This window comes from Capra hircus, chromosome 9 (genome assembly GCF_001704415.2).
Source record: "Capra hircus breed San Clemente chromosome 9, ASM170441v1, whole genome shotgun sequence".
Classification (NCBI taxonomy): domain Eukaryota; kingdom Metazoa; phylum Chordata; class Mammalia; order Artiodactyla; family Bovidae; genus Capra; species Capra hircus.
In genome coordinates, this window is record NC_030816.1 from 61366863 (window position 1) to 61390745 (window position 23883).

The window sequence follows — 23883 nt, forward strand, 5'->3', positions numbered from 1 at the left end:
CTTCTCCAATGCATGAAAGTGAAAAGTGAAAGTGAAGTCGCTCAGTCGTGTACGACTCCCAGCCACCCCATGGACTGCAGCCCACCAGGCTCCTCCGTCCATGGGATTTTCCAGGCAAGAGTACTGGATTGAGGTGCCATTGCCTTCTTTGGTTTAAGGGACTAGCAGGTGCTAAACACTGTCATCGAGAAATCTGCAGTATTCATGAAATTCTCCAGGTTATCTAGGCTATCAAATATGAGCCGGATGCTGACCTGGCCTAGCGGACAACGGTTAAGCGATTACCAAGTCCTGGCAGTTGATATCTCAATTTTGAGTTCTGATCTGAAGTTACTGGGCTTCATAAGAAACTACAGCTCCTGCTTTTCATATTTCACCAAGAAATGCACTAGGGTGACATAATAATTTAAGATCAACTGTGTCTCCTGCTGACCAACACCATTTTTAAGTGGGAGAATTTTTCAACAAATTTCTCTGTGTCCACAGCATGTATTCATTCATCTAACACTGGATGTCTACTACGTGCAAGGAATCATTCTGACAACGAGAATGCAATTAGCAAGGCAGCTAAGATCCTTACCCTCCTGGAACTTACATTCTAGTGGAGACCTGAGGTTTCGCTGAACACCATATAAATAGCATGTCTCCACTCTCTTTCCATGATTTATTTTTCTTTACAGTACTCAGATCATGTAGTATTTATGCTCCACCTACTGCCAAACTAAACTCCAGAACAGGAACTCTGTCTTGACCCATGCTGTTATCTCCATCATTTTAGAGGAATACCTGGTATATTTGATGAGCATTCAATTAAGAGTTTGTTGAATAAAATAGTTCTATATACCTAAGAGAAAACAGACACCAAGAATGATTTGACACTAAGAAACTGGCAGAACAATAGTGCTTATAGTCACAGGCCCCGTAGTATAAGCTAGATAAGGATGAAAGGAGCAGGAAAGGGCTACTGGACAAATGTAAAACAAATGGATCAGTGACCCTACATTAGATTTTTTTCAGCTTCCTTATCCTTCCCTTTTGCCTTTGCAAATACATGATGATCTTATAACTTCCTCTTTCCAATCTGATATCAAAACAGCAGACAATAGGGTCAAAAGGCAAAATATCCCTTGCAAGCATGAGAAGGAAAACCAGTAGTACTAACACACCTCCTTCAGGCTGCACTATTAATAGAATTCAACTGATCCAAGTGCAAGATGGGCCCAGGTCAAATGCTACATCTTCCATCAATGCCTTGCTGACAACTTTCCTCTAACTTTTCAGAGATCCTTCCTCCATTTTATGTGTACTAAAACAGTTGAAGAATTGATACTTCTGAACTGTGGTGTTAGAGAAGACTCTTGAGAGTCCCTTGGACTGCAAGGAGATCCAACCAGTCCATTCTGAAGATCAGCCCTGGGATTTCTTGGAAGGAATGATGCTAAAGCTGAAACTCCAATACTTTGGCCACCTCATGTGAAGAGCTGACTCATTGGAAGACTCTGATGCTGGGAGAGATCGGGGCAGGAGAAGGGGACGACAGAGGATGAGATGGCTGGATGGCATCACTGACTCGATAATCGCTGAGTCTGAGTGAACTCCGGGAGTTGGTGATGGACAGGAAGGCCTGGCATGCTGCGATTCATGGGGTCGCAGAGTCGGACTCAACTGAGCGACTGAACTGAAAAAGTCATACATACCACATCTTGATAACCTTTTATGTGATATGACATTATTTTCCTATTACCTTAAAGTGAAATTACTATCCTGAACTTTGAGAAGGATGCAGAATTCAGTAAATCTTTTCTACCTTTTCTGTCATTTTTTAGTGGTGTTCGAAAATATGGTGGCATACTTTCTAAACTCTTCCTGGCTATGTTCCCCTCTCCCAGTTGCATCTAGGCCCTTTTCATCTCCTATCTCTACTCTGCTCATTAAGATTCCTTTTAGTCCTTTCTTCACTGTGGGGTCCTGTCCTTAAAAGGGAGTCTTGTCTTGACAGGTCTACTTGAAGAGTTCACTGCGGTCAAGTGCTCCAGTCTCTCCATACTTACTGTGGGTACCTTGTGCTCACTACTGGAGAGGACAAGGCCCCAGTTTTAGTAGGCTCATTTGAGAATCTCCTTTTCCAGCCTGTCAGATGCTACCCAACCCTTACTTTTACTCACACAGGAATCAGTACCAGGCAGGTTGGTGATGTGTCCCTATCCTGCTGCTGCTAAGTCACTTCAGTCATATCCAACTCTGTGTGACCCCACAGACGGCAGCCCAGCAGGCTCCTCTGTCCCTGGGATTCTCCAGGCAAGAATCCTGGAGTGGGTTGCCATTTCCTTCTCCAATGCATGAAAGTGAAAAGTGAAAGGGAAGTCAGTCAGTAGTGCCTGACTCTTCGCGACCCCATGGACTGCAGCCCTCCAGGCTTCTCCATTCATGGGATTTTCCAGGCAAGAGTACTGGAGTGGGGTGCCATCACCTTCTCCCGCTACTTGCAGGTTAATGGGAAAAGCTTATCACCTTTGGCTTTATTATCTAGATATATTTTTTCAGAATCATTAATACATTATTGTTAATCATCACACTAGGTACTATATTCTCAAGAGCAAGAAATTTTGATTCAACTTTAAACCCAATGTTAAGAATACTTTCCCAGTGAATAAATGGAGGTTGAGGGCTAGTAAACAAAGGCTAGAAAGCTAGGTACTTAATCTTGTGACAGCCCAGTTAGAAACCCCATTAGTCTTCCGACACAAACCTCAATTTTAGGTGATTAGGAGAACTCCAATTATTCTAATTACCTTAAGTAATGTGGCAGGGTACAATGTTAACATTCTACCAAGTAGGTAATTGCCTGTCCATAGTATGTATGTCCTACACAACACATAATACTAATTGCTAAATGTTTATTCTAGCAAAGCATGACACATAAGCAGAATGAGTTGCCAGCCTGAAAGAATGACAAGAGGAATTTTTTGATTTTTTGCTAAGATGTAAGATTTTAAGATAGGTAAATGAACAAGGAGTAGGATATGGCAAAGGATTAAAAACACACACACACACACAGCTCAGAGGAAATTCCTGTAGTTCATCCTAAGATTTAGGCAACAAGAAATCAAAGAAATTTTAAGTTAAAAAAAATTTTTCAACTGAAAAACATTTCATTGATGGCAATTAAAAGATGAAATTTAAAGGTCAAGATTTCCAAATTAGAAGACTGCTGCAGTAACTGAGGTTTATGAGCATCTTTACCAGTTATCACAGGGGTGAAAAGAGCCACACGTTGACTTTTAAAGTTGAGTATCATCACCAAATGTAAACACAAAATCACTGTATACTGACATTAACCAGTGAAATTCTGTTTTTAAAATAGTTTGGTTGCCTCGGGTATTAGTTGCATCATACAAGATCTTTCATTGTGGTGAGGGGACACTCTAGTTGTGGGCCCTAGATTCATTTAGGCACGTGGGCTCAGTTGCTCTGTGGCATGTGGAATCTTGGTTCCCCAACTAGGTATCAAATCTGTGTCCCTGCATTGCAAGGCGGATTCTTAACCACTGGACCACTAAGGAAGTCTCTAAATTGCGTTTTATGACTCCACTTGGTGGTGATATTCAATTGCTTTCAAAAAAACTCCAAGTACATTTAACATTTCCCTCATAGCAGCCTCAGGAGTACCCTGGAAACTACGTTTCTACAGAATTCCCCGAGTGTCCAGTGGTTAGGATTTGACGCTTTCATTGTCAGAGACCAGACTCAATCCCTGCTTAGGGAACTAAGCAAGCTGTGTGGCACAGCCAAAAATTTTCCTTTTCTGGTACAAATAAGCCAGAAAAATTATGGCCTCCCACAATCAAGGACTAAGTAAGATTCCAAGTAAACCAACATCTGGAGGGTGAGAGTGGTAATTTTACGTGGCTTTTCACAAGCCATGGAATTTGCAATTACTATGACAGTACCAAGAAGTTATCATTGTCAAATACAGACTTCATACTGTGAATGTACATCCTTTCTTCACCTAAGTTTATGGTGTACTTACTATCATTTTGCTAGTCCCCAATTATTTTATGGGGTGGCATTTGTGGGGTTTTTTATATTGGACTACAGTTGATTTATAATGTTGTGTTAGTTTCAGGTATACATAGCCAAGTGGCTCAGTTTTATATGTATCTTTTACAAATCTTTTCCTATTTAAGCTATTACAGAATATTGAGCACAGTTCTTCCCTATGCTATACAGTAGGTTTTTGTTGGTTGCATATTTTAAACATGTATCATCTACTTTTGGGGCTTGTTATTATTCAATCAAGAAGCTGGGCAACCCTAAGAGATTACAGGAAAAAATCTGATTCCAATTCTTAGGAGAATAGTATTAAAACCACTTAGCATTTTCTACTTTCAAGAATGATCTTCTGCATTTTAAAAGCACTGCAAATCAGTTCACTGTTGTCAAACACCTAAAACATCCTTGAGAAAAATATCTTACATACAGATCATTATAATTACGACACATTATTTGGAAATTTTTCTCCTAGTAGTTGCACGCAAGTGCCATCCTAATGCCTGTTCTTTTTAACCACTGGGATCCATTCTTGAAAAAACTAACATGTGAGGAGGTAACAATAAAGAGAACTAGCACACTTAATGTACAACTTTGGATTCATTTGCATAACTGACACTAATCATTACTGAATGATTCTGAAACTTGAGTCCAGTTCATAAATTTACACAATCTCTACTAAAGCTCTCAGGTCAAACAATGGAATACAGTAATTTCTATATATTCCTGGATTTCAAAATAAAATTTTCACTTTAAACTTCATTAACATAGACTTCAAATTTTTAACATCTACCTCAATAAACTGAACAATTAGACCCTTGATACTCATATTTATAAATAATGATTTCAACCATGTTTTGAGAACCCAAGATGTTATGTAACAGATTATATTCTAAAATTTTGTCAAAGTATCTATCACAATCTACTACTTATAGAGACTGAAACCAATCAAATACAATCTGAGGGTGAAGTTAGTTTCCCCATGTTTCTTCCCTATTTAAGCAAGTTACAAATTCAGACAGGTCTCTGTACTTCTTGTTCTGAATGTGAAAGGAATATCATTCCACATGGAACAAAGTATATCCCAGAGATTCCAGCTGAAAAGTCAAAGAGAAGAATTTCCTGGCCATCCAGTGGGTAGGGCTCCTCTGCCCCACTGCAGGGAGCACAGGTTCAATCCCTGGTCAGGGAACTAAGATTCCCTCATGCTGCAGTCAAAAAAGAAAAAAAGCAACTATCTTATGAAAATAAGTCCTTAAAAAATAAGATGGTATACTTTTATGTAGCTAGCTGAAACATGTTAAAATTATCCAGTGTAGTTAATAAACATACAGAGAAAGGAGTAACATTTGTATTAATCAAAATGTTACCTTAGCACACAAATTTCTGTGAAAATTCTTGTAAAGTTACAGAATGGTCACTTTATATTTCAAGTAACTTACAAAAGGGTTCAGTGAAGTTAAGAATTACACCAGTTCTAACTCAAGTGAACAAAGACAAAAACAACAACAACAACACTTTTTAGTTAATAACTACTTCATTTTTAGAAACCGAAGTAATGCTGCTGTCTCCATCATAATTTATAGCTGACAGTTCCTGTATGAACACATGAACAGGAGGGCTAGACTAGAATTTGGAATTCCTGTGTTAACAAATGGCTTACAATCACCACTGTAACATTTCCCATGTTTCCAGAGGAAAAAAGAAAAAAATAGATGTGAATTTGAAGTTTTATAGAATATTTACTGATCTCCCCAAAAGCCCCATCATACTAGTAACTTTACTAACAGATGAGCTGTTAGACATAAATTAGACATAAACCATTGACATTGGCTGTATAGCACAGACACAGACATAGTCTCAAAATCAGGTAAACAAACAGCAGCTATTACCACTTATGACATTTTATTGGCATATGACAATTTACAAGGGTCCCTGTTGCATTATACATCACACTGAGTAAGAATCGTTTAGCCATCTACATTCATTCTTATTGGGTATATTTTTACTCAAATTGTAATTGAATTCCCAATACTTGATTTTAACTGTGACAAAAGGGAAAAACAGTAATTCCCAAAAGTAGGCTGCAATAGGAAAAACAAATTTTGCTTTTTATATTAAAATTTCTAAGATGTTGAAAAGTGTACACAGCTAAGGACTGAGTCATGGCCTTCTTAAACAGCTTTCTTAATCCTTTCTAGAAATATCCTTTGGTTATTTTTATTTTCCTTCGCTAGGCAAAAGGAAATCTATTAATGCAGGTTATCAAACAGCTACTATTTTCTGGCACTTGTAAACAAATATCCTTACCAAGAGCAACCATTCAGCTTTTATAACATGTCATGAAGTGTAGAGTTGAATTGTGGTTTTAAGACAGGCTTCTTTATATGTTTGGCTCTAAAACAAAGATAACAGCCGCAATGGCTTTCTATTGAAGTGTTTTCACAATCTCTTTTCCCACTATATTTTAATAGGATACTCTTCCCCTCAATTTTAATACAAGTAACCAAACATGAGTACATGTGGGTTAAAGCAATGCACTTGAACCTGTAACCTGCTTACAGGATTTAAGTAGCTTTATTCCTACTTCCTATTAAATTAATTTCTCAGTAAATTCCCCTTTCCACTTCTCTTATGTGGAAAAGCAAAACTGCACATTTATAGTCATGTATAGAGATTCAGTATCTAACCGAATAATAATTGTTAAAATAAAAGCTAAATTTATTTGTATAAAATGGTCGTGAAAATTTTCCTGTGTTGGAGATCAAATCCATGTTACTTTAGCATGTAATTATGTGCTATGCTGACTAGGAGAATATTAGTTATGTCCTGATTAATGCAACATATATTTGTTTTTACAGTGTTTCCTTTCTGCTCAATTTCAGAAAAACAAAATAAGAGAAATCATGCAATGCTTAAGGATCTTAGGGCCATGAACATCACATTTGTTGAGTTTTGTTTTTCTATTTTTCCCCTCATATAGCTGTTAGGTAAATGCCTCTGACTGCAATCAAGGTGCCAGAAGCATCCCAAATCATCAGTGAGCATGAACGAGCCATACACTTAAAATGCTTGTTTACACTAACACAATAATCATTATCTTTTAATGCAAACAAATACAACTAATTCAGTTGCTGAATTAACAAAATGAAGTTTGACTACTTTTACATTATGCTCACAGAGCAGACTTAGCACTCAAAATTTTACTATTTCCGATTTTCATTCCTTCTAAGAGATATCATCATAAACATAAAGGCAATTCACTTTTGAAAGATTATCTTCCTGAAGAACAGAACCCTTGGGAAGAAAAAGAAAAACCCATTTTACAAACTGAAACAGAAATAGTGAAAAAAAAAAAAAAAAAAACAAGGTAGATCAATGCTGTGACAAACTTCCTGTCAAATCTTTTTATTGGTGACATTTGGAAAACAAGTTTCTTAAAATACTACTAATGAGCAGTATATTCTGTTTGCCTATTATTCATTATAGTTAGACTATGAACTAGTGATTTAGCTGTCTAAAAGCTCAAATAAGTATGTGAGATATGACGTCAGGTACACATCTTTTTAACGTTATCAAGTTATTCTGCAGAATAATCCTCTTCAATACCAAATCAGAATTACAGGCTTTGTTCTGTTTTTCTTTTTTAAGCAAGACGTTCAGTAGGAATGGGGGTTTTATTTGTATTATTACAAACCAGATTCCTCTCTCAAAGAACTGATATCTAAGACCATGACTCAAACGTTCAAATGAAACAGAGAACACTGAATTTTGAATGCAAATAGTAAGGGCTCCTAAAAATGTTTTTTTATAGCCCACTGCTTGCTTTCAGTTTAAGAAAAAAATTTTTTCATACTTTTTAACTTTTAACAGCTAGTATTTTTGAGCTATTGGCAAAGCTTTTTCCATCTTAAACATTTGATGAGATGTTAAATTAGTTTAGTTTACCAAAATAACAACTTTTTCCATGGTACTCTTCAAAAATTAGTCACCCTACAATGTAGTGTGTTTGAATTAAGGAGAATGTTAAACAGATGTATACAGTTAAAATAATTAGTGTGGTCTCTATAGACAATTCCTCTTCAGGGATTTGTATGTAGAGCTAACGTTTACTTCAGAATAAACATTAACACAAACAGGGAGGGAAGAGAATCAGAACTTTCACAGAGCTGTACTTGACCATATCTTATAGACAAAGCAGAATTACAATGCATGTAACAAAAACAGTAAAAGTATATATTTTTTTAAAAGTTGATAGTTACAAATATGGTACGTAACAATCTTCTACTTTATTTCAGTACAATTTTCAACATACAGTCTACTATTTTTCAAGATATTTGAAGATTCAAAACAAAATTTCTCTAGACTACTTGCAAACAGTAAAATTTAAGTAAAATGCTTACATTCTTATTTGAAAACAAAAATCATGTAAAAAAAAATGGCGGGTGCAAGTTCTGTTCTCTGTTGCAATCTTACTTCAGATTTCCTATTCCTAAAAAAAAAAAGGAAAGGAAATAAAGATTAGAAAAGATATGAAGAGTGGAAATAATTCAAAATAATCACTGTATCTAAAAATCAAATAACTGGCCCAAGAAACTCACATAAAAGAACATATCAGAACCACTAACAAGTTGAAAATGTCTACCTTTTCTTCTTTGCGTCTGTCCTTCTTTTCTTCATTATTTTCCATGGTCTCTTCTTCATCTTCAACAATCCCGTCCCCTTGGTATTTGTCATGAGTCCACTTTGGACTGCTACCTGACTTTTTGAAGTTAAAGCGCCCTCTGCCACGTTGAAAAGTACCACGACCTCTTCCTCTTTTGGCCCAATAATCCACACCATCATCTCTGTCATCATGCTATAGAAAGGTTAAACAAAGAAAGAAATGTCTTTCTTGTAAGGAATATGATTACATCCCCAATCGTGTTATTGTATAAATGTTCTGAAAATTGGGTATATGAGGTGGGTACTGTTCTAAAATACACAAAATCAATAAAACTGAACTTTTCATCAAAAACATGTTGCATCATGAAAGTAAATAATTACATGCTTAGTAACCCAAGCATTTGAAAGCTGCCTAGTTTTCTGAAGAATCTCAACTGCTAAATTACTGCCAATTATCAAAATTTTTTATTGTTCTGCTTTTCACTACTTCAATCTACTATGCATAAATGAGATAATGTAACTGATATTTTCCCCCCAAAATTACTTGTCACAAGTACATAAAGTATAAAAATGTCATTACAACATTATCAGTAACATTTACTAAATAAAATAGGTGGTAAGAAGTCTCTCTTACATATAGCTACAGACTTTTAAAAATCCTATTGAGATAAATTTAAATTAACGTGTATTACATATTAATCTTCAAGGGCACAAGCCAAATCAGGATGGCATGATCCCTAGGGTAATACCTCAACTTATTTCTTGTTCAATAACCTAAAATTCTACAGCTATTACATCTCAACTTTAATTTTTTATTAATTGCATCCAAATAGATTGTTCCCCAAATTACAAATTATTCCATTAACCAAAACAATCTGAAAAAGTGAAAAGTACTTGACTTTGTGTGTGAGTAGGTAAGTATTACATCCCAAAGAATAAAACAAAAAATGAAAAGTTCTCCTTAACTGCTGCCCATCTCAAACAAACATTTTAAGTTTGTACCTACAAAAAATGGGAATGATGCCCCTTCATGAGACAACAGGTATAATACAAACATAGCTGCATAACTTATGGAGTACTGATACTGACCAACTGTCCCAAAGTCACTAAACTTTTAAAAAAGAATACATAACTAAGCACCTTTTCAAAACAAAGAATGTGCCTTTGTGCATATTCACATAATATAGCTCACCCTCCTACCTGACTTAACAAGTTCACACATGTAATTAACAGACAGTGTGAAAGAGCCCTTACCAGTTTATTTTCTAATTATCTAGCTTTATCAAACCAGTGAGATGACCAAAGAATGAACTTAGGAGCTATCAAAAATGTACCATTTCAGTACATCAAAGTTTAAATGTAAATCCAAAATAAACTATTTTAAAATAGTCTGCCACTCAAAATAATGCATACATAGAATGATGTAATTTCAAGCTCCTTTTTGTTACCATCACAACTCTGTAAGAGTTTATGCTTTCTGTTTGTGGTGTTTACACAGTATTCCATGAATTTGTAGGAAGAAGCAAATGGGTTTTCAAGCCAGAGGTATGGATTTAAATCTTAACAGAAACTGAGTGAACTTTATTTCCTCATTAAAAAAACCAAAGATAGTCTTAAAGGAACACAAATGATTTGTAAAAAGTGCCCAGCCCAGTGCTTGACAGGCAGGCACTCAATCAAAGGTGGTGAGAATAATGGTACTTATTTCTAAGGATGAGGCATTGGTCTCAGCATTTTCTATATACTTACTCATCTAATCCTCACAACAACTGTAAAATACTGTTACTAACTCCACTTTAGGAATAAAGAAATTGGGGGACAGAGAAACTGAGTAACTTGCCCAAAGCCACAGAGCCAGTCTTTTCCAATGCCCTTTATGCTCATCATCCTCAGAATAAGCTTCCCAGGAATCATGGTAACAATAAATGACTACTAAATTGAGGTAGCCAAGAGCTAAAACAGGAAAAGTAGTAACAAAGCTAGACACTAGAGTTAGACTAGCCATTACTTTTAAATATACAATCATCTTACACAATAATCTGAAACTAAACAACAGCTACATCATCACACTGTGTTTCTCAAAGGATATCCCAGCAGCTACCGAAGTGACATTTTAATGCTAAGCGTACTAGTTCTTTTTCTTTTTTGGACAAGTGGCATGCAGAATACTGGTTCCCCGATCAGGGATGGAACCCATGCCCTCTACAGTGGAGGCGCGGAGTCTTAACAATGGACCACCATGAAGGCCCTAAAGCATACTGAGTCTTAATCCTCAAATTCTTACAAGATTTCAGTCTTACTGTACATTAATTAACATTAACTACTTTACAGAAGATTTAAAGGGGATATGAGATATTTATAATATATAATCAAAAATATGTTAATGGAGGCCTTCCTTGGTGGCTCAATGGTAAAGAATCCACCTGCCAATGCAGGAGACACACGTTTGATCCCTGATCCAGGATGATCCCAAGTGTCATGGCCAAATAAGCCCGTGCATCACAACTAGTAAGGCTGTAGAGCAGAGCCAGAAACCACATCTACTGAACTCACAGGCCCTAGAAACCGTGGTCTCCAACAAGAGAAGCCACTGAAATGAAAAGTCTGAACATCACAACTAGAGAAAAAGCATGAGCAGCAGTGAAGACACAGAATAGTCAAAAATAAGTACAATTATTAAAGGAAAATTCCAGTTGAAAAAAAATATGTTAACAAAGGAGGCCATAGAACCAAAATCTTTTGAATCATCTTCTCTTCTCTACAGAATGATCAAGTTTCAAAAGAGTTAATTTACTAAAGCTCCAATCCAAATCCCTGTTCCCATAAGGAATTTTCTCTTCCTCAGATGACATTAACATGGGGAACTTACCCATTTCAGTACTTTCCCATCTGGTCCAACTCTTTACAAATACTCTCAATCCCTCCAGAGAATCTCAGGTTCTAAAGACTATCTTTCCTGAAATATTCATTATTGAAAACATTATCTTATCTTTGTATAACTCAAAGTTTAGACAAGGGAAATTTCAGATAAGAATGCAGTAACTGTTACCAAGTACTGGAGGAAAAATGTTACATGCTGTTAAGAACCTTTGAACCCTAAAGCATGGGTTCAAATCCTAACCCCACTCCTTCTGGCTGAGTACCTTTGGTCAAGCTGCTCAATCTCTGTACCTCTGTGTTTTTCATCTATATAAACTGAATAATGGTCTTACCTCAAAATGACTTTACAAGCATGAAAACAAACTGAGCGACTTTCACTTTCAGTTCAAAACACTAAGAATGGTGCCGAGCAAAATGCTCAGTAAATGTTATCCATTATTATTACTAAGTATTAAATGTTTCATTACTATGGACAGAATGTCCATGCTTATTATTCTGAAAAAAACCTAGAGGAATCTATAGCTTTCAACTTCACTCATTCTGAATTTTTTTAAAATTTTGTATTTCTAGTCTCATCACTGAAAAATACCTTTAGACTATCCATAAATACACATGTAGAAACCAAAGATGGCATTCCAATGGCTCATTAACAACCAAAACAATTAACTTGGGGAACTGACTTATATATAAGAAGAAATGTGACATTAATTTCACTTCTAGTGAGCACTAGCCTGTGACAAATGCACATGATGTCTCATAAAAGAAACGAGGACTTTAAAATATAGTCCAGAACAGCAACATGTGGAACCCCAAGTAACATTCCTCTTGATTAGTGTAACTAAAGCCTGCTGCTGCTCCTGCTAAGTCGCTTCAGTCACGTCCGACTCTGTGCGACCCCGTAGATGGCAGCCCACCAGGCTACCCTGTCCCTGGGGTTCTCCAGGCAAGAACACTGGAGTGGGCTGCCACTGCCTTCTCCAATACATGAAAGTGAAAAGTGAACGTGAAGTCGCTCAGTCGTGTCCAACTCCTAGCGACCCCATGGACTGCAGCCCACCAGGCTTCTCCATCCATGGGATTTTCCAGGCAAGAGTACTGGAGTGAGGTGCCATCGCCTTCTCCGAACTAAAGCCTAATTACATGCTAATCAAAAATAATTATGTCCCAATTTAAGACAAAAACTATAATACTAGAAAGAATGTCATAGAAAAGTGAAAGTGTTAGTCACTCAGTTGTGTCTTTGCAATCCCATGGACTGTATCCCACCAGGCTTCTTCGTCCATGGGACTCTTCAGGCAAGAATACTGAGTGGGTAGTCATTCCCTTCTCCAGGGAATCTTTCCAACCCAGGGATCAAACCTGGGTCTCATGCACTACAGGCAGATTCTTTACCCTCTGAGCCACCAAATTAATTATTTATAAAATGTTTGAAGTGTTAAACAATTATTTAACTTGTTCACCTCTCATTTCCTTAAGTTTTTGTGCTTTTATACTTGTTTTACCATCTGGCATTTTTATAAGCACTTGCTCCTCATTCACACCTTTGAAAAGTTGGCCTTTTAATCTCTTCTCTTCTGACTGGGTGATATTACTGTGGTTCTGTGACCGTATAATGGAACCTAGATATTTTTTCTCTCTAGATCTGTGTTAGCAACTACCTACTGCACATTTCCACTTATTACATCTTGGGCACTTCCATACCAGAACTTAACCTTCACGTCAAATGAGCTGCTTTCCTCTGTATTCCCTGTGCTTGCAATATCCTTTCTTCTCACTTCCAACACCAAACTAGAGGGTCCCTGAATAAGCCTTCATAAATGTGGCTTTAACATTTTTCAAAACTAGTCCCTTAGACACTCAATTACGTCTCAGGTCTGTTTGTCACAGCCATGTTTTCCCAAACTCTGCTTAACATCCAAATTTACTCAAGTATTATTGTCTTCCACAATTTGGCCCCTGCTTCTTAATTTTCCCAAACTTATACCAATCATCTAGCCACTTGAGTACTGGAACTCTCTAGATTAGGATGTTTCACTCCTGCTTTTTTACAGCACACCTGCTCATCTTTTAAGCTTAAGATTCAATCCAAACTGGTCTACAAAGTCTCTCTTAATCAGTATCTCCTTCGCAATAATCCACTCTTCCTCAGGAGGACATCCACGGTATGTATTTAGAATGTTCTCTGTTACCAGTCTCTTAAACCAAAAATTGAAATCCATCCATAGCATAAACAGCAGTGTATTAATTCATAAATTCCTATATTAAAAATGAAATATATCTTTTAAACTTTCTGTAACTGAATAAAACATCTTTCACTTTCCAGAGATTGTCAAGTCAAGCATAAATTTTTCCTCAAAGGAGCACAGATTGTGGAAACATTATGCATAATGCACTCTGTAAAAATTTAACTTTTCCAGACTCTTGGTCATTAAAGTACTCCAAAAAAGAGATAAATGGAAATTAATTTTTGAAACAACTACAATGCCCATTCTTCAACCAAAATATATATCTAGTTCAGAATACAGCTATATAGTCCACCTTGGCAGAAGGCTGGGACATTCAGCTTTATTCAAATATACTCATAAAAAGTCAAATGAAAGACACATTTCTAAAAACTCAGCACTATTTTCCTCCTTGGTTCAACAAAACAACTAGTCTTCAGAAATAATCTCTAAAACATGACTTCCCTGAAAAGCTATGACAAAAATGAATATTCTGTTAATAGTTTTGGTATTTCCTTAAGTTTCTATAATGGAAGATAAACCCTCTTCTCCCGTGCCAAAATGTAAAAAATTTCCATCATTACTTAGAGAATCTTTCAGGACCCACCTCCTCTAGCTTCATCCCTTACAAACTAATTGAGAGAGAAGAGCATCACAAGGAAGTATCAAATTAATGTGTATCTAGCAATTTTTCCATAATGTAATTTTTCCTCTTCCTTTTACTCCAATAAAAGTTAACAACCTCCTGAAAACCTTAATTACATGCACTGTGGAAGAATTCTTCTCCTTGTCTTTCAATTAAACAAACAGCTGTGGTGATGAAAGGGAAATCTTAATGATTTACCTTCTTAACTTTACCGTCTTATAGACAGATATGAAACAGTTTAATGTTCTTCTCTGAATGTGACTATCAAATCAGGAAAATTTTTACTTTACACTGACCAGTCCATAGATAGTATCAATAAGGTGTAAAAAGGACTAAAGGGACCCACATGTTCAAAACTTCAAATCATCTGGGTAACGATTTATTTTAAAAGTTTCCTATATGATAGTAAAAACTTCTCATAGTAGTGGATGCCTGTACTCAAATGTATTCACCCAGTATGCTTTGAAAATTAATGCAAACCAAATAAACAGAGATTTCTAACACCCACCAAGAAGTACTTCTTGCTCTTTGGGGTATATTCTGGATCCCATTCCTCTTCCTTCGGTCTCTTTTGAAAAGTAGTATTTGAGTTGTTTGGACCAGTATTTGTCCCAGCAAAAACTCCTCTGGCTCTTCCTCTGCCTCTAATTCGAAACTGATTAACAAAGTTGTTTAGTAATGAAATCAAAAGGTATTACGTTACATGCAAACTCTAATTTTACTGCAGTAACAAAAAACATTCCCTAATTTCTTCCCTAAATCTCAACTTCACAGCCACTGAGGATGGAAAGGGTAGCCATTTTATACTAGTAAGGACAGAAAAAATTCTGCCTATTGAAAGCTGAATAGGTTAAGAAGAAATGCACAGTCAACCTAAGTTGTCAGAACACTGCACTTTCTTTCATGGCCTGAACTAAAATTTTAAATAGTTTAAATTTTAAGAAGTTGTTTCTTTTCCCTTTCACTAGCCAAAAGAGTTGTCTAATTTCTTTGAATTACACAGGAGTCCTAAGTGTTAACTACACCTTTCACCATATGGGCAAAGCTCTTCTCTTTCCCAAATGATCTAATTAATAAACCCTACTAACAACTAACTGGATACTAGCTTAAGTTAGAAATCTGAACCTAGAAATTAAGGAGTCAAGAAGATGCACTACTATGAAATCATTAAATTTACAATTGTAAGAATTTATGGAAACATAGGAATAATAATATATATATTAGGTAGGATAAAAAGTCTTATAATTTCTATGACTGACACACATATAAAAAAGAATTTGAATAGGCAAAAATGAAAATAGTTGTTAATACAAACATGGATTTGTTTCAAAACATGTTCTTATTAATAAAAAAGTGATTAAAGAAATGGATCTAAATTATTAACTTTCCTTGACTCTTGGGTCTCTAAGCACTATGTACAGTTATTGAATCCACAGTTAATAAGTTATACAGATGCTTCTAAATCTCAAAATGGAATATTTTCAAAATCAGGCAAAAACATGGATTTTTTACTTTCTATACAAAGGAGGTTATCATCCCAGCTCCAGTTCCTCCTCACTCTCCCAAATGGCATTTCTTAATAAAGATATATCAAATACCATTTTAAAGACTTCAGGAGTAATGACTCATACAACAATGACTAAATCATCATATATCTTACTTTCCTTATGTACAGTGCGCTAAAGTTCTATCAAAGACAGAAAATAATTTTATTACTTACAAAGGTTCCTCGTGGTCGGCTAACTCCTGCAAAGCCTGAGTATTCTTTCAGCTCATGGTGAGTTTTAAATTCTTCTTCTCTTTCCTTCTTACTCTCCTTTTCTTCTCGAGAACTAGGAGAAGAAGGTGATGCTGAAGAGGATGAAGATCGAGAATGATCTTGCTCTCTACTTTTATGTTTACTGAAAAATAAAAGAAACAAGAAAAATGTGCTATTTAAAAAAAAGATTATGAAAGACCCTGCTGTATCTTACAATAAGAGGGATATTTTTCAAGTCAAAGAAACTATCCCCTATTAAAATTAGCATGAAACTAAAATGATTGGGTGTTCAACTTTGACATAGTCTGTTTCCATTCTCCTCCAATATTTGTTTTATATCACTACTGGAAAACATGCTATGACCTGCCAGTTAGAAACTAGCAGTCTGGAAACTTCAAGAATATAAAGTTCAGTTCAACATTTTTAACATTCTTTTTTTTTTTTTTTTTTAAGGAAAGGAAGGGAAGAGTAGGAAAAAGTATGAATGTCCTTAAGGCCATGTTTCAAAATGATTGCAGTTTGTACAACCCTAGGTGAAAACAGTTGATACAGATTGGGCCATAACTCCGTTATTGAAATAAAAGGCATAAGACGTTATAAATACCAGGAAATTAAAATTAATTATAAATTTAAAAACACGAGTAAAATTACCACCATTCACCTAATGAACAGCAAGAAAAACGATTATCTATGATACTTAGTATTCCTAATATTTACTTGACTCTATCATGATCAATACATGATTCTACTGCAATACCCGAAAAGGTCATACCTGCGATAACTCTTACCACTTCTAACAGTATCCATGGAAACATTACTTTGAAAGCCTAATACACATTGCTATTTCAAAAAAACTAGTCCTTCCTCCCCCCCAACTCTCCCATGTTAAACCACTAGACATCAGTTTAAAATTCTTGTACTCTGGGTGTTATGAGTTGAAAAAGTGCGGAATCAAGCATAACGAACCAAAGTTCTTACACAAACTGTTTCTAGAAATGCACTGCATTGAAGTCCAACCTCCTGATGTAGCCTGGATAATAGGACACATTAATTTGTCATTTTTTTTTCAGTGTTAGCTTGCTATTCCAAAGTTTTTGTCCTCATCCACCATAAGCCGTGTAAAAGACAAATACATTTTTGCTGTAAAACAAATAATTTTAATTGTTTAAATTTAAACATTCGATTACACAGTCAAAATTGAAAGCAATTAAGCTGACAATTATTAAAGGCTAATTAGAAGCTAAAACCTAACTCCGACAGTTTCAACAATTACCTGTCATCTTTGTAAGATTTGTATTCCTTGTAATCTTTTGGAGTTTTTTCCTGCTTTCTTGATCCACTGGATTCCCTGGAGCCCTTGGAATCCCCCCGTTCTTTACTTCTTTCTTTTCTCCGACGGTCTATGTCATGCCGAAGATCAGCAGAATCACATCTTAATTTTTTATCTCCCTAGAAAAGACAGATGTAAAATGCAGATTTCAGGGAAACTATAGGGAAAAAAAAAGAAATATATATATAAAATACCAATTTTTTTTGGCCAGTTTCTAAGCTGGCATTTTTAGTAGCAGAAAAGAATGAATATAACATACTACTTCCATACTTAAGTTTTTGTTTAAAAACATACTTGCTGTTTTCACTAAACACTTGTGAACACAAGTACAACAGGACTAGAGAAGTAATTAAAAGCTAATTGTCTTCAAAATGTCATAGGTTTCTGTTCAAAGCAATCCATAATAAACTTTCATACAGTAAAATGATATAATTATTTTTCCACTTGGTACATCCTCATTAATTATCCCTCATCTTTTGAAACAGCTTTTTATATACTTTAACAATGATAGAGATTATACTCAGTTGTGGGTATAGCCATCTGACAGTAAAGTTAAGGGATCCTAAAGTAAATGGTTCTCATTATTTAAGCCTCATCATCATCAAGTTCTTCCCAAATTAGTTGACCAACCCGATAAAAATCACTTTACAAGTTAAATATTCTGTATTTTCCATAACATGCAAACATAATATGATTAATGAAACCAACTGAGGTTGAACAAGGGTAGAAACAAAGCCAGAAAGAGTCATTCCCAATCCTGTACTCAGTATCTGGGCCATATACTGCCCTTTCTCAATTCAGGTATTGCAACGGACATTAGTTTAACTGGGTCACAATTCACCTCCTTCTTGTTCCATTGCTTTTTCAAATACTATATAATTTAGGAAGATGGAAAGAGGCATCTAGGAATGAAGAAAAATTATACATCAGTAAGATGCTAAGCAATGTGGACATCCTTGCTAGTATTCAACAATAAGAAGTACTTACTCTGGGAAGTCTAGCTACAATGTTCATAAACATTCCTAAAACTGGAAGTATATGTCCAAATGGTATCAGCTACTCACCTATTTGCTCCCATAGTTATGAGAAAATCTAATCAAGAGCAAAAACTTTCCTATTCACCTAGTAATATGCTATTGGCAAGCCCTTGGGTAACAGTATAGGTGGAAGTACTTTGTAAACACCAAACTATATATGTAAACTACACACTACTACATGTATGTTAATTGTTCATTCAGATAGGAAGATAAAGGATAAAAAGCAATGTCTTTTCCTCTTATCCTTCCATTAGTTATCAAAACCTGGTCTGAATAATGAAGAGAGAAGAAAGACACTCACTCTGTCAGAGTACAAGAATAGACTAAATTGTGGGCAAGACAAAAGTAATCAACACTGAACCCAAGATATTGAAAATAAAAGCCAAAATTAGCATTCACTTCTCAGAATCTGCTTTACCAAAACCAATTTCCCCCACGCAAAGACACCACTTTCTAAGCTCTAAATTTCTTATTTAATAAATTAATAGCATGCCTAATTAAAAAGCTTATAAATGAAAGCCTTAGTAACAACTTCTAGTAATAAAGTGCCAATTTATCGTAACAGCCCAGTTATTCAACTCTGCAAAACAGATGTATTCTCATTTTTCTTATCAGGAAACCGACATCCAAAAAGCTAATCACATTCCTATTTTCAAGACAGTACTCAGTAATGGCCACGACTGGAACCAAGTAATACCGTTGTAAGTCCCTAACCTTCTCATTACAACAGACAGTTGCTCCCTTTTAACCTTGCTCCACATTTCAACTAGAATGTTATGGCCTGTCACATAGACTAATCTACCTAGGAAATATCAAATTATCAATTAAACAGAGTCCCCTTAATGACTGAATTCCATTCTTAAAAGTCCCCCGACCCCAATGCCAGTCATTCAGACTCCTTTCTCAAGTTTAAAGGCATTCTTCCCCAAAATCTACAATATTCCAATAGTAACAGTTTTTATTCCAAGTGTTCATTTGTAAACCAGTTCTTAGAATGTTCATTTCTTAGTCCAGATCAAAAATACCCAGTAGCATGGCAATTACTTATTGTTCTCTCTTTGAAGAACCTAAAGATATTAATTTAGGTACCCATATATCAAGGAATATTTATTCTGAATTACCCATTTCACCTTTAACAAAAACCTTTATATAATGTGTATCTTTCCTATTATAATTTTTCTGTCTACTCACTGATTCTTTGCCTTTTTCTTAGAAATACTTTTTTCCTTTCATTAGCATTTAAATTAATTATTCTTGGTTTAACATATAGTAAAAGGTGAGCTTAATTTTTCTATAGGAAGAAACACCACATACACACTACTACAGATATAGATATATACATAAATATATATATTTACAAGTTATAAATCAATGATGTCTATAAACATTTTGCCTAGACAAACTGCTTATTAGAACAATATCATTAACTAAACAGAAGTTAACATGGAAAAGAAAAAGTGCATTCAAAACATACCTTTTGATTTTCTTCTTTAAAAACTCTCTCTTCCCCTGCTAAACGGGTATGCTTCCTCAGGGCACTTGGAGAGATGTCAATTCTCCTTAATGTAAAATAAAGTCTATTTGTAGTCACATTAATTTTATGATTCCACAAATTCCTAAAATCCGTCCATTTTTGGAAAGGGAATACCAGACAGTTGTTTCTCTCCCAGTTGACTAAATTTAGTATAGCAAGATTATTAATCTAATTCCTAATAATTAAGAAATAAAACTGTACTTATTAAAAATAAATTAAAATGCCTCCAATTATTTATGTACAAATGAAGCCTGATCGTTTAAGATATCAAGCTTACTTTAATAATCAAAAAAGTTTTTTCTTTTTTGATTAAAATTATCATTTAAGTATCACCATATAATTGTATCAGTATCAACGAATACACAAATAGGATTATTTGTTCTTAAGTTATCTCCCATATTTTTACATATTCAGTATCTTTAGTTTTATTCTGTGCCTCTCCTTGCGTTCTTAAGCTACTGTCAGTTGAATCTTCCCAGTGCCTCTTTCAGCAGTGACCACCAAAACCATACCCACTATGTATTAAGCACTGAATTAGATACTTAACAATTAATACTGTCACCATCATCCTGCAAAACAGGATATTTTGTTATTCTTATTTGTAGATGGAAAAAAAAATTCAGAGATTAAATAACTTTTATCACAATGCAATTAAGTGAGAGCAAGGAACTGAAATTAACTATCTAACTTCAAATTCACGATCTTTCCACAAGGAACAATTCTATCTCACCGAGCATTTTTATTTTACAAACTTACTTGAAGTGAATAAAATTCAAGGGTTACTTACTCTAGGCATCCAACCCCCTCCCAGAAGAAAAATTGCTAACTATTTAATTCCATACTGGGAAGTGATAAGAGTGAGTATTTTAAGTTCTAACAACGAGTTTTAACCAAATAAACTGAAAATTAAAAAGAAATGGTAAATTACAAATTTTCATTTGAGTCATGATACCCATATAGTTTCATGTATCTTATTTATAGCTTCAACATGAACTTATTTAACAGTGTCTTCCTATCAAAACAACATTTTTACATGCCCAGTATACATACCTGTGTATCTCAGGGCTCTTTTGCCTGGCACTATGTTCTTCAGTGGCTTTCTGATACGAAGTGAACCTCTCGTTTAGGGTCATTGAAGATGATTTGAAGTATTGCTCTGTTGATTTAGGAGAAACACTGCCCAATTAGTTACCTTTACCTTAAGAGGAATTTTCAATTGTGACAGAAGGGCATGTAGCAGGTGAATAGAAAATAAAAATACTCAAGAAACCTAGTAGAAGAGAATCAAGTGTTACAAAGAACTCCTACCCTGTCCCACGTAACTTCTTGTACCTTAACAGGTAACTGATGCAAAGTTCCTCATAGGTCTCTGTCAATATTACATATAATCCAAGAACAATAAACATACTAAATCAAGAGTCTCTCTCTAATTCCATTTCAATAACGCACTACACTTCCTCAAATTAAACAAAAAGCAACAATAATACGTCAATGTCCTTAAGCCTTGCCAATATGAACCAATGAAGTTAACTTCAAGTAATCATTTGCAGAAAACAAAAATACTAAAATAACTTGAAAGCTTGTTTTAATAAACTAATAAAATTATTTTGGCAAGAACTATGTTGTTTACAAAAACCGGATTTAAGAAAAAACTGTACTGGCACTTCAATTGGAAAAATATTTTTTATATCAATTAACACTAATTACTCCAAAAATCTGGCATCTTGGCAAACCTGACAGTACATTTGATATTACTGTCTTGTCTTTTAACAATTTAAAAATTAGTAATATCAACGCCAATTCTTTTTTAAACCATTTCAAGATATGCTGTTGATGTAATATAGAAAGACGTATAAAGTCACGAAATGCTACATTACGAAGCAAGCTATCTGCTTAACAGGTCAACATACATCTGTGTCAACTTACCGCCCAATATCCAGCACATGTCTCATAACCAATCATTAAAACTTGAAATGGCCACTACCAGGGTAGTGCCTCAATCATAATTCCATGAAACCCAGGAATTTGAGCTAGCAACTCAGTTTTTATGCCATTTTTGCCAGGAAGACAGAAGATTCAACTTTGCCTGTATCTTTCAACAGCTATTTTACTTTGAAACATGGATTTGCCATTTCAAAACATATTCCAGGACCTAGTTACAATGAAAAAGAAAACATCACTGGGCATTTTCAGCTCTATACGAAGTAAGAGCTGTTCAGATCGGTTGCACAATACCAATAATGAAACATAACTACAGTTCTTTTCTTCAAAAAAAAAAAAAAGGAAAAAGGAAAAATTTATCAAAACCTGATCTCAAAATTCAGCAATAAATTGTAAAATGTAGAGACAGGTAAAAAAAAAAAAGAAAAAAGAAAAAATGTTAATGTTTCATATTCTATGCACCACAGTAATATGGTCATAAATTGGTTCATAAACCTAGTTATAGCCAAATAGCAAAACTCTTTTGTTACGTTTAAATAATTACAGTAAAAAAGAAATTCATTAACTCTTCACTATTTTGAAATATCAAGTGCATTAAGAATTCCTGAGTGATAAGTTTCACCTATGAGTTTTTCTCAGGTCCAAAGACAAACTTTTCAAAAACGGCTTTTCAGAGCAACAGCCACGGAGATTCCTGGGTAAGAAACCTACTTCAAGGTAAACTCCCTTTCAAACACAAAAAGTCACAAGCTAAAATCTTTGAAAAGTATTAGTAACTCTGGAACTAAAATTAGACACTGGTGAAAAGAGAACATCACTACTTCAGTTGAAAAGAACATCCTTCATCATCCCCAGGACCTCAAGAAATATCATTTTTATCCTTAGTCATTCACTACTCATAGTATCACTACTTACCTAACATACTTTTAAATTTCTTGAACTTTTTCCCTTTTAAAAATCCTAATAAAGTTTTCTGATTTATCATATAAAAAAGTAAAATACTATAACAAATTAAGTAATATAGAATTAACAGAGAAATACTGTTTTCCCCTCCCCACTGGTTTCAAGTTTCTTTAAAGGCTAAAAAATTCTTCATAATAGTAACAACGTTGCACCACTCTGTTAGAAATCTATACCAAGAGTATATTAATACAAGTCTTATGAATGCAATCAAAGATAATCTGCAAGCACTCTGAACTTCAAAGACAGTATTACGGCACATTTCAAAAAGACTTTCAGCACTGTATAAATCTGTATCATTTTTTATCATGATACAGATTTTCAGGGTATGTTTTAATTTTACTTACATTTCACTTATTAAATATTAAAAATCACTTTATTAAATAGGTGTGTTAATGTTAACAAGACTGGTATCTCATTTATGAAGTGCTATTTATACAAAATTTTAATAGTCTACATAGAGCCCTAGGGTACATCATTATTATGCATAGCTGTTAATTTTTTTTTTACTTGCAAGAAAAATATAATTCACAATACTAAACATACCTTTAACATGATGAACCAAGGACACAATGTGTTGAATAAATGACTCAGATGTGCTTTTGCTGGCCTGTGGCAACTTAATGTGGTCAAAGATGGATCGGAATTCTTGCTCCTTCTTGACAGAATGGACAAGTGTACTAGCAAGCAGTCTGTCTTTAGTCAAGGAAGCAGGTCTGGAGCATATCGGTAACAGACAGACACATACAAACAAAATATACCATTGGTTTGAATATGAAAATGGAAGTATGGTCAGAAAGTAAGATAATTAACTGGATTATTAACTAACCACCCACAGATTATTTATTGGGGAGCAATG

General features: G+C 34.9%; 1 protein-coding gene across 7 annotated transcripts in view; it reads right to left on the bottom strand.

The window, feature by feature from the left end:
- BCLAF1 (BCL2 associated transcription factor 1) overlaps positions 5769 to 23883 on the bottom strand; it is a 31283-nt gene continuing 13168 nt past the window's right edge. For 3 of the 7 annotated variants that reach the window (XM_005684800.3, XM_005684803.3, XM_005684799.3), the window contains exons 6-13: positions 23571 to 23740; positions 21174 to 21279; positions 20064 to 20148; positions 17496 to 17671; positions 16184 to 16364; positions 14972 to 15118; positions 8696 to 8908; positions 5773 to 8542 (exon numbers count right to left, since the gene is read on the bottom strand). In XM_005684800.3, coding sequence (XP_005684857.2) covers positions 8537 to 8542; positions 8696 to 8908; positions 14972 to 15118; positions 16184 to 16364; positions 17496 to 17671; positions 20064 to 20148; positions 21174 to 21279; positions 23571 to 23740 — 1084 coding nt within the window. In that variant the 3' untranslated portion in view covers positions 5773 to 8536. Of the gene's footprint in view, positions 8543 to 8695; positions 8909 to 14971; positions 15119 to 16183; positions 16365 to 17200; positions 17363 to 17495; positions 17672 to 20063; positions 20149 to 21173; positions 21280 to 23570; positions 23741 to 23883 lie in introns of all 7 variants that reach the window. The other 4 variants (XM_005684802.3, XM_005684801.3, XR_310280.3 and 1 more) reach the window with 3 other exon arrangements.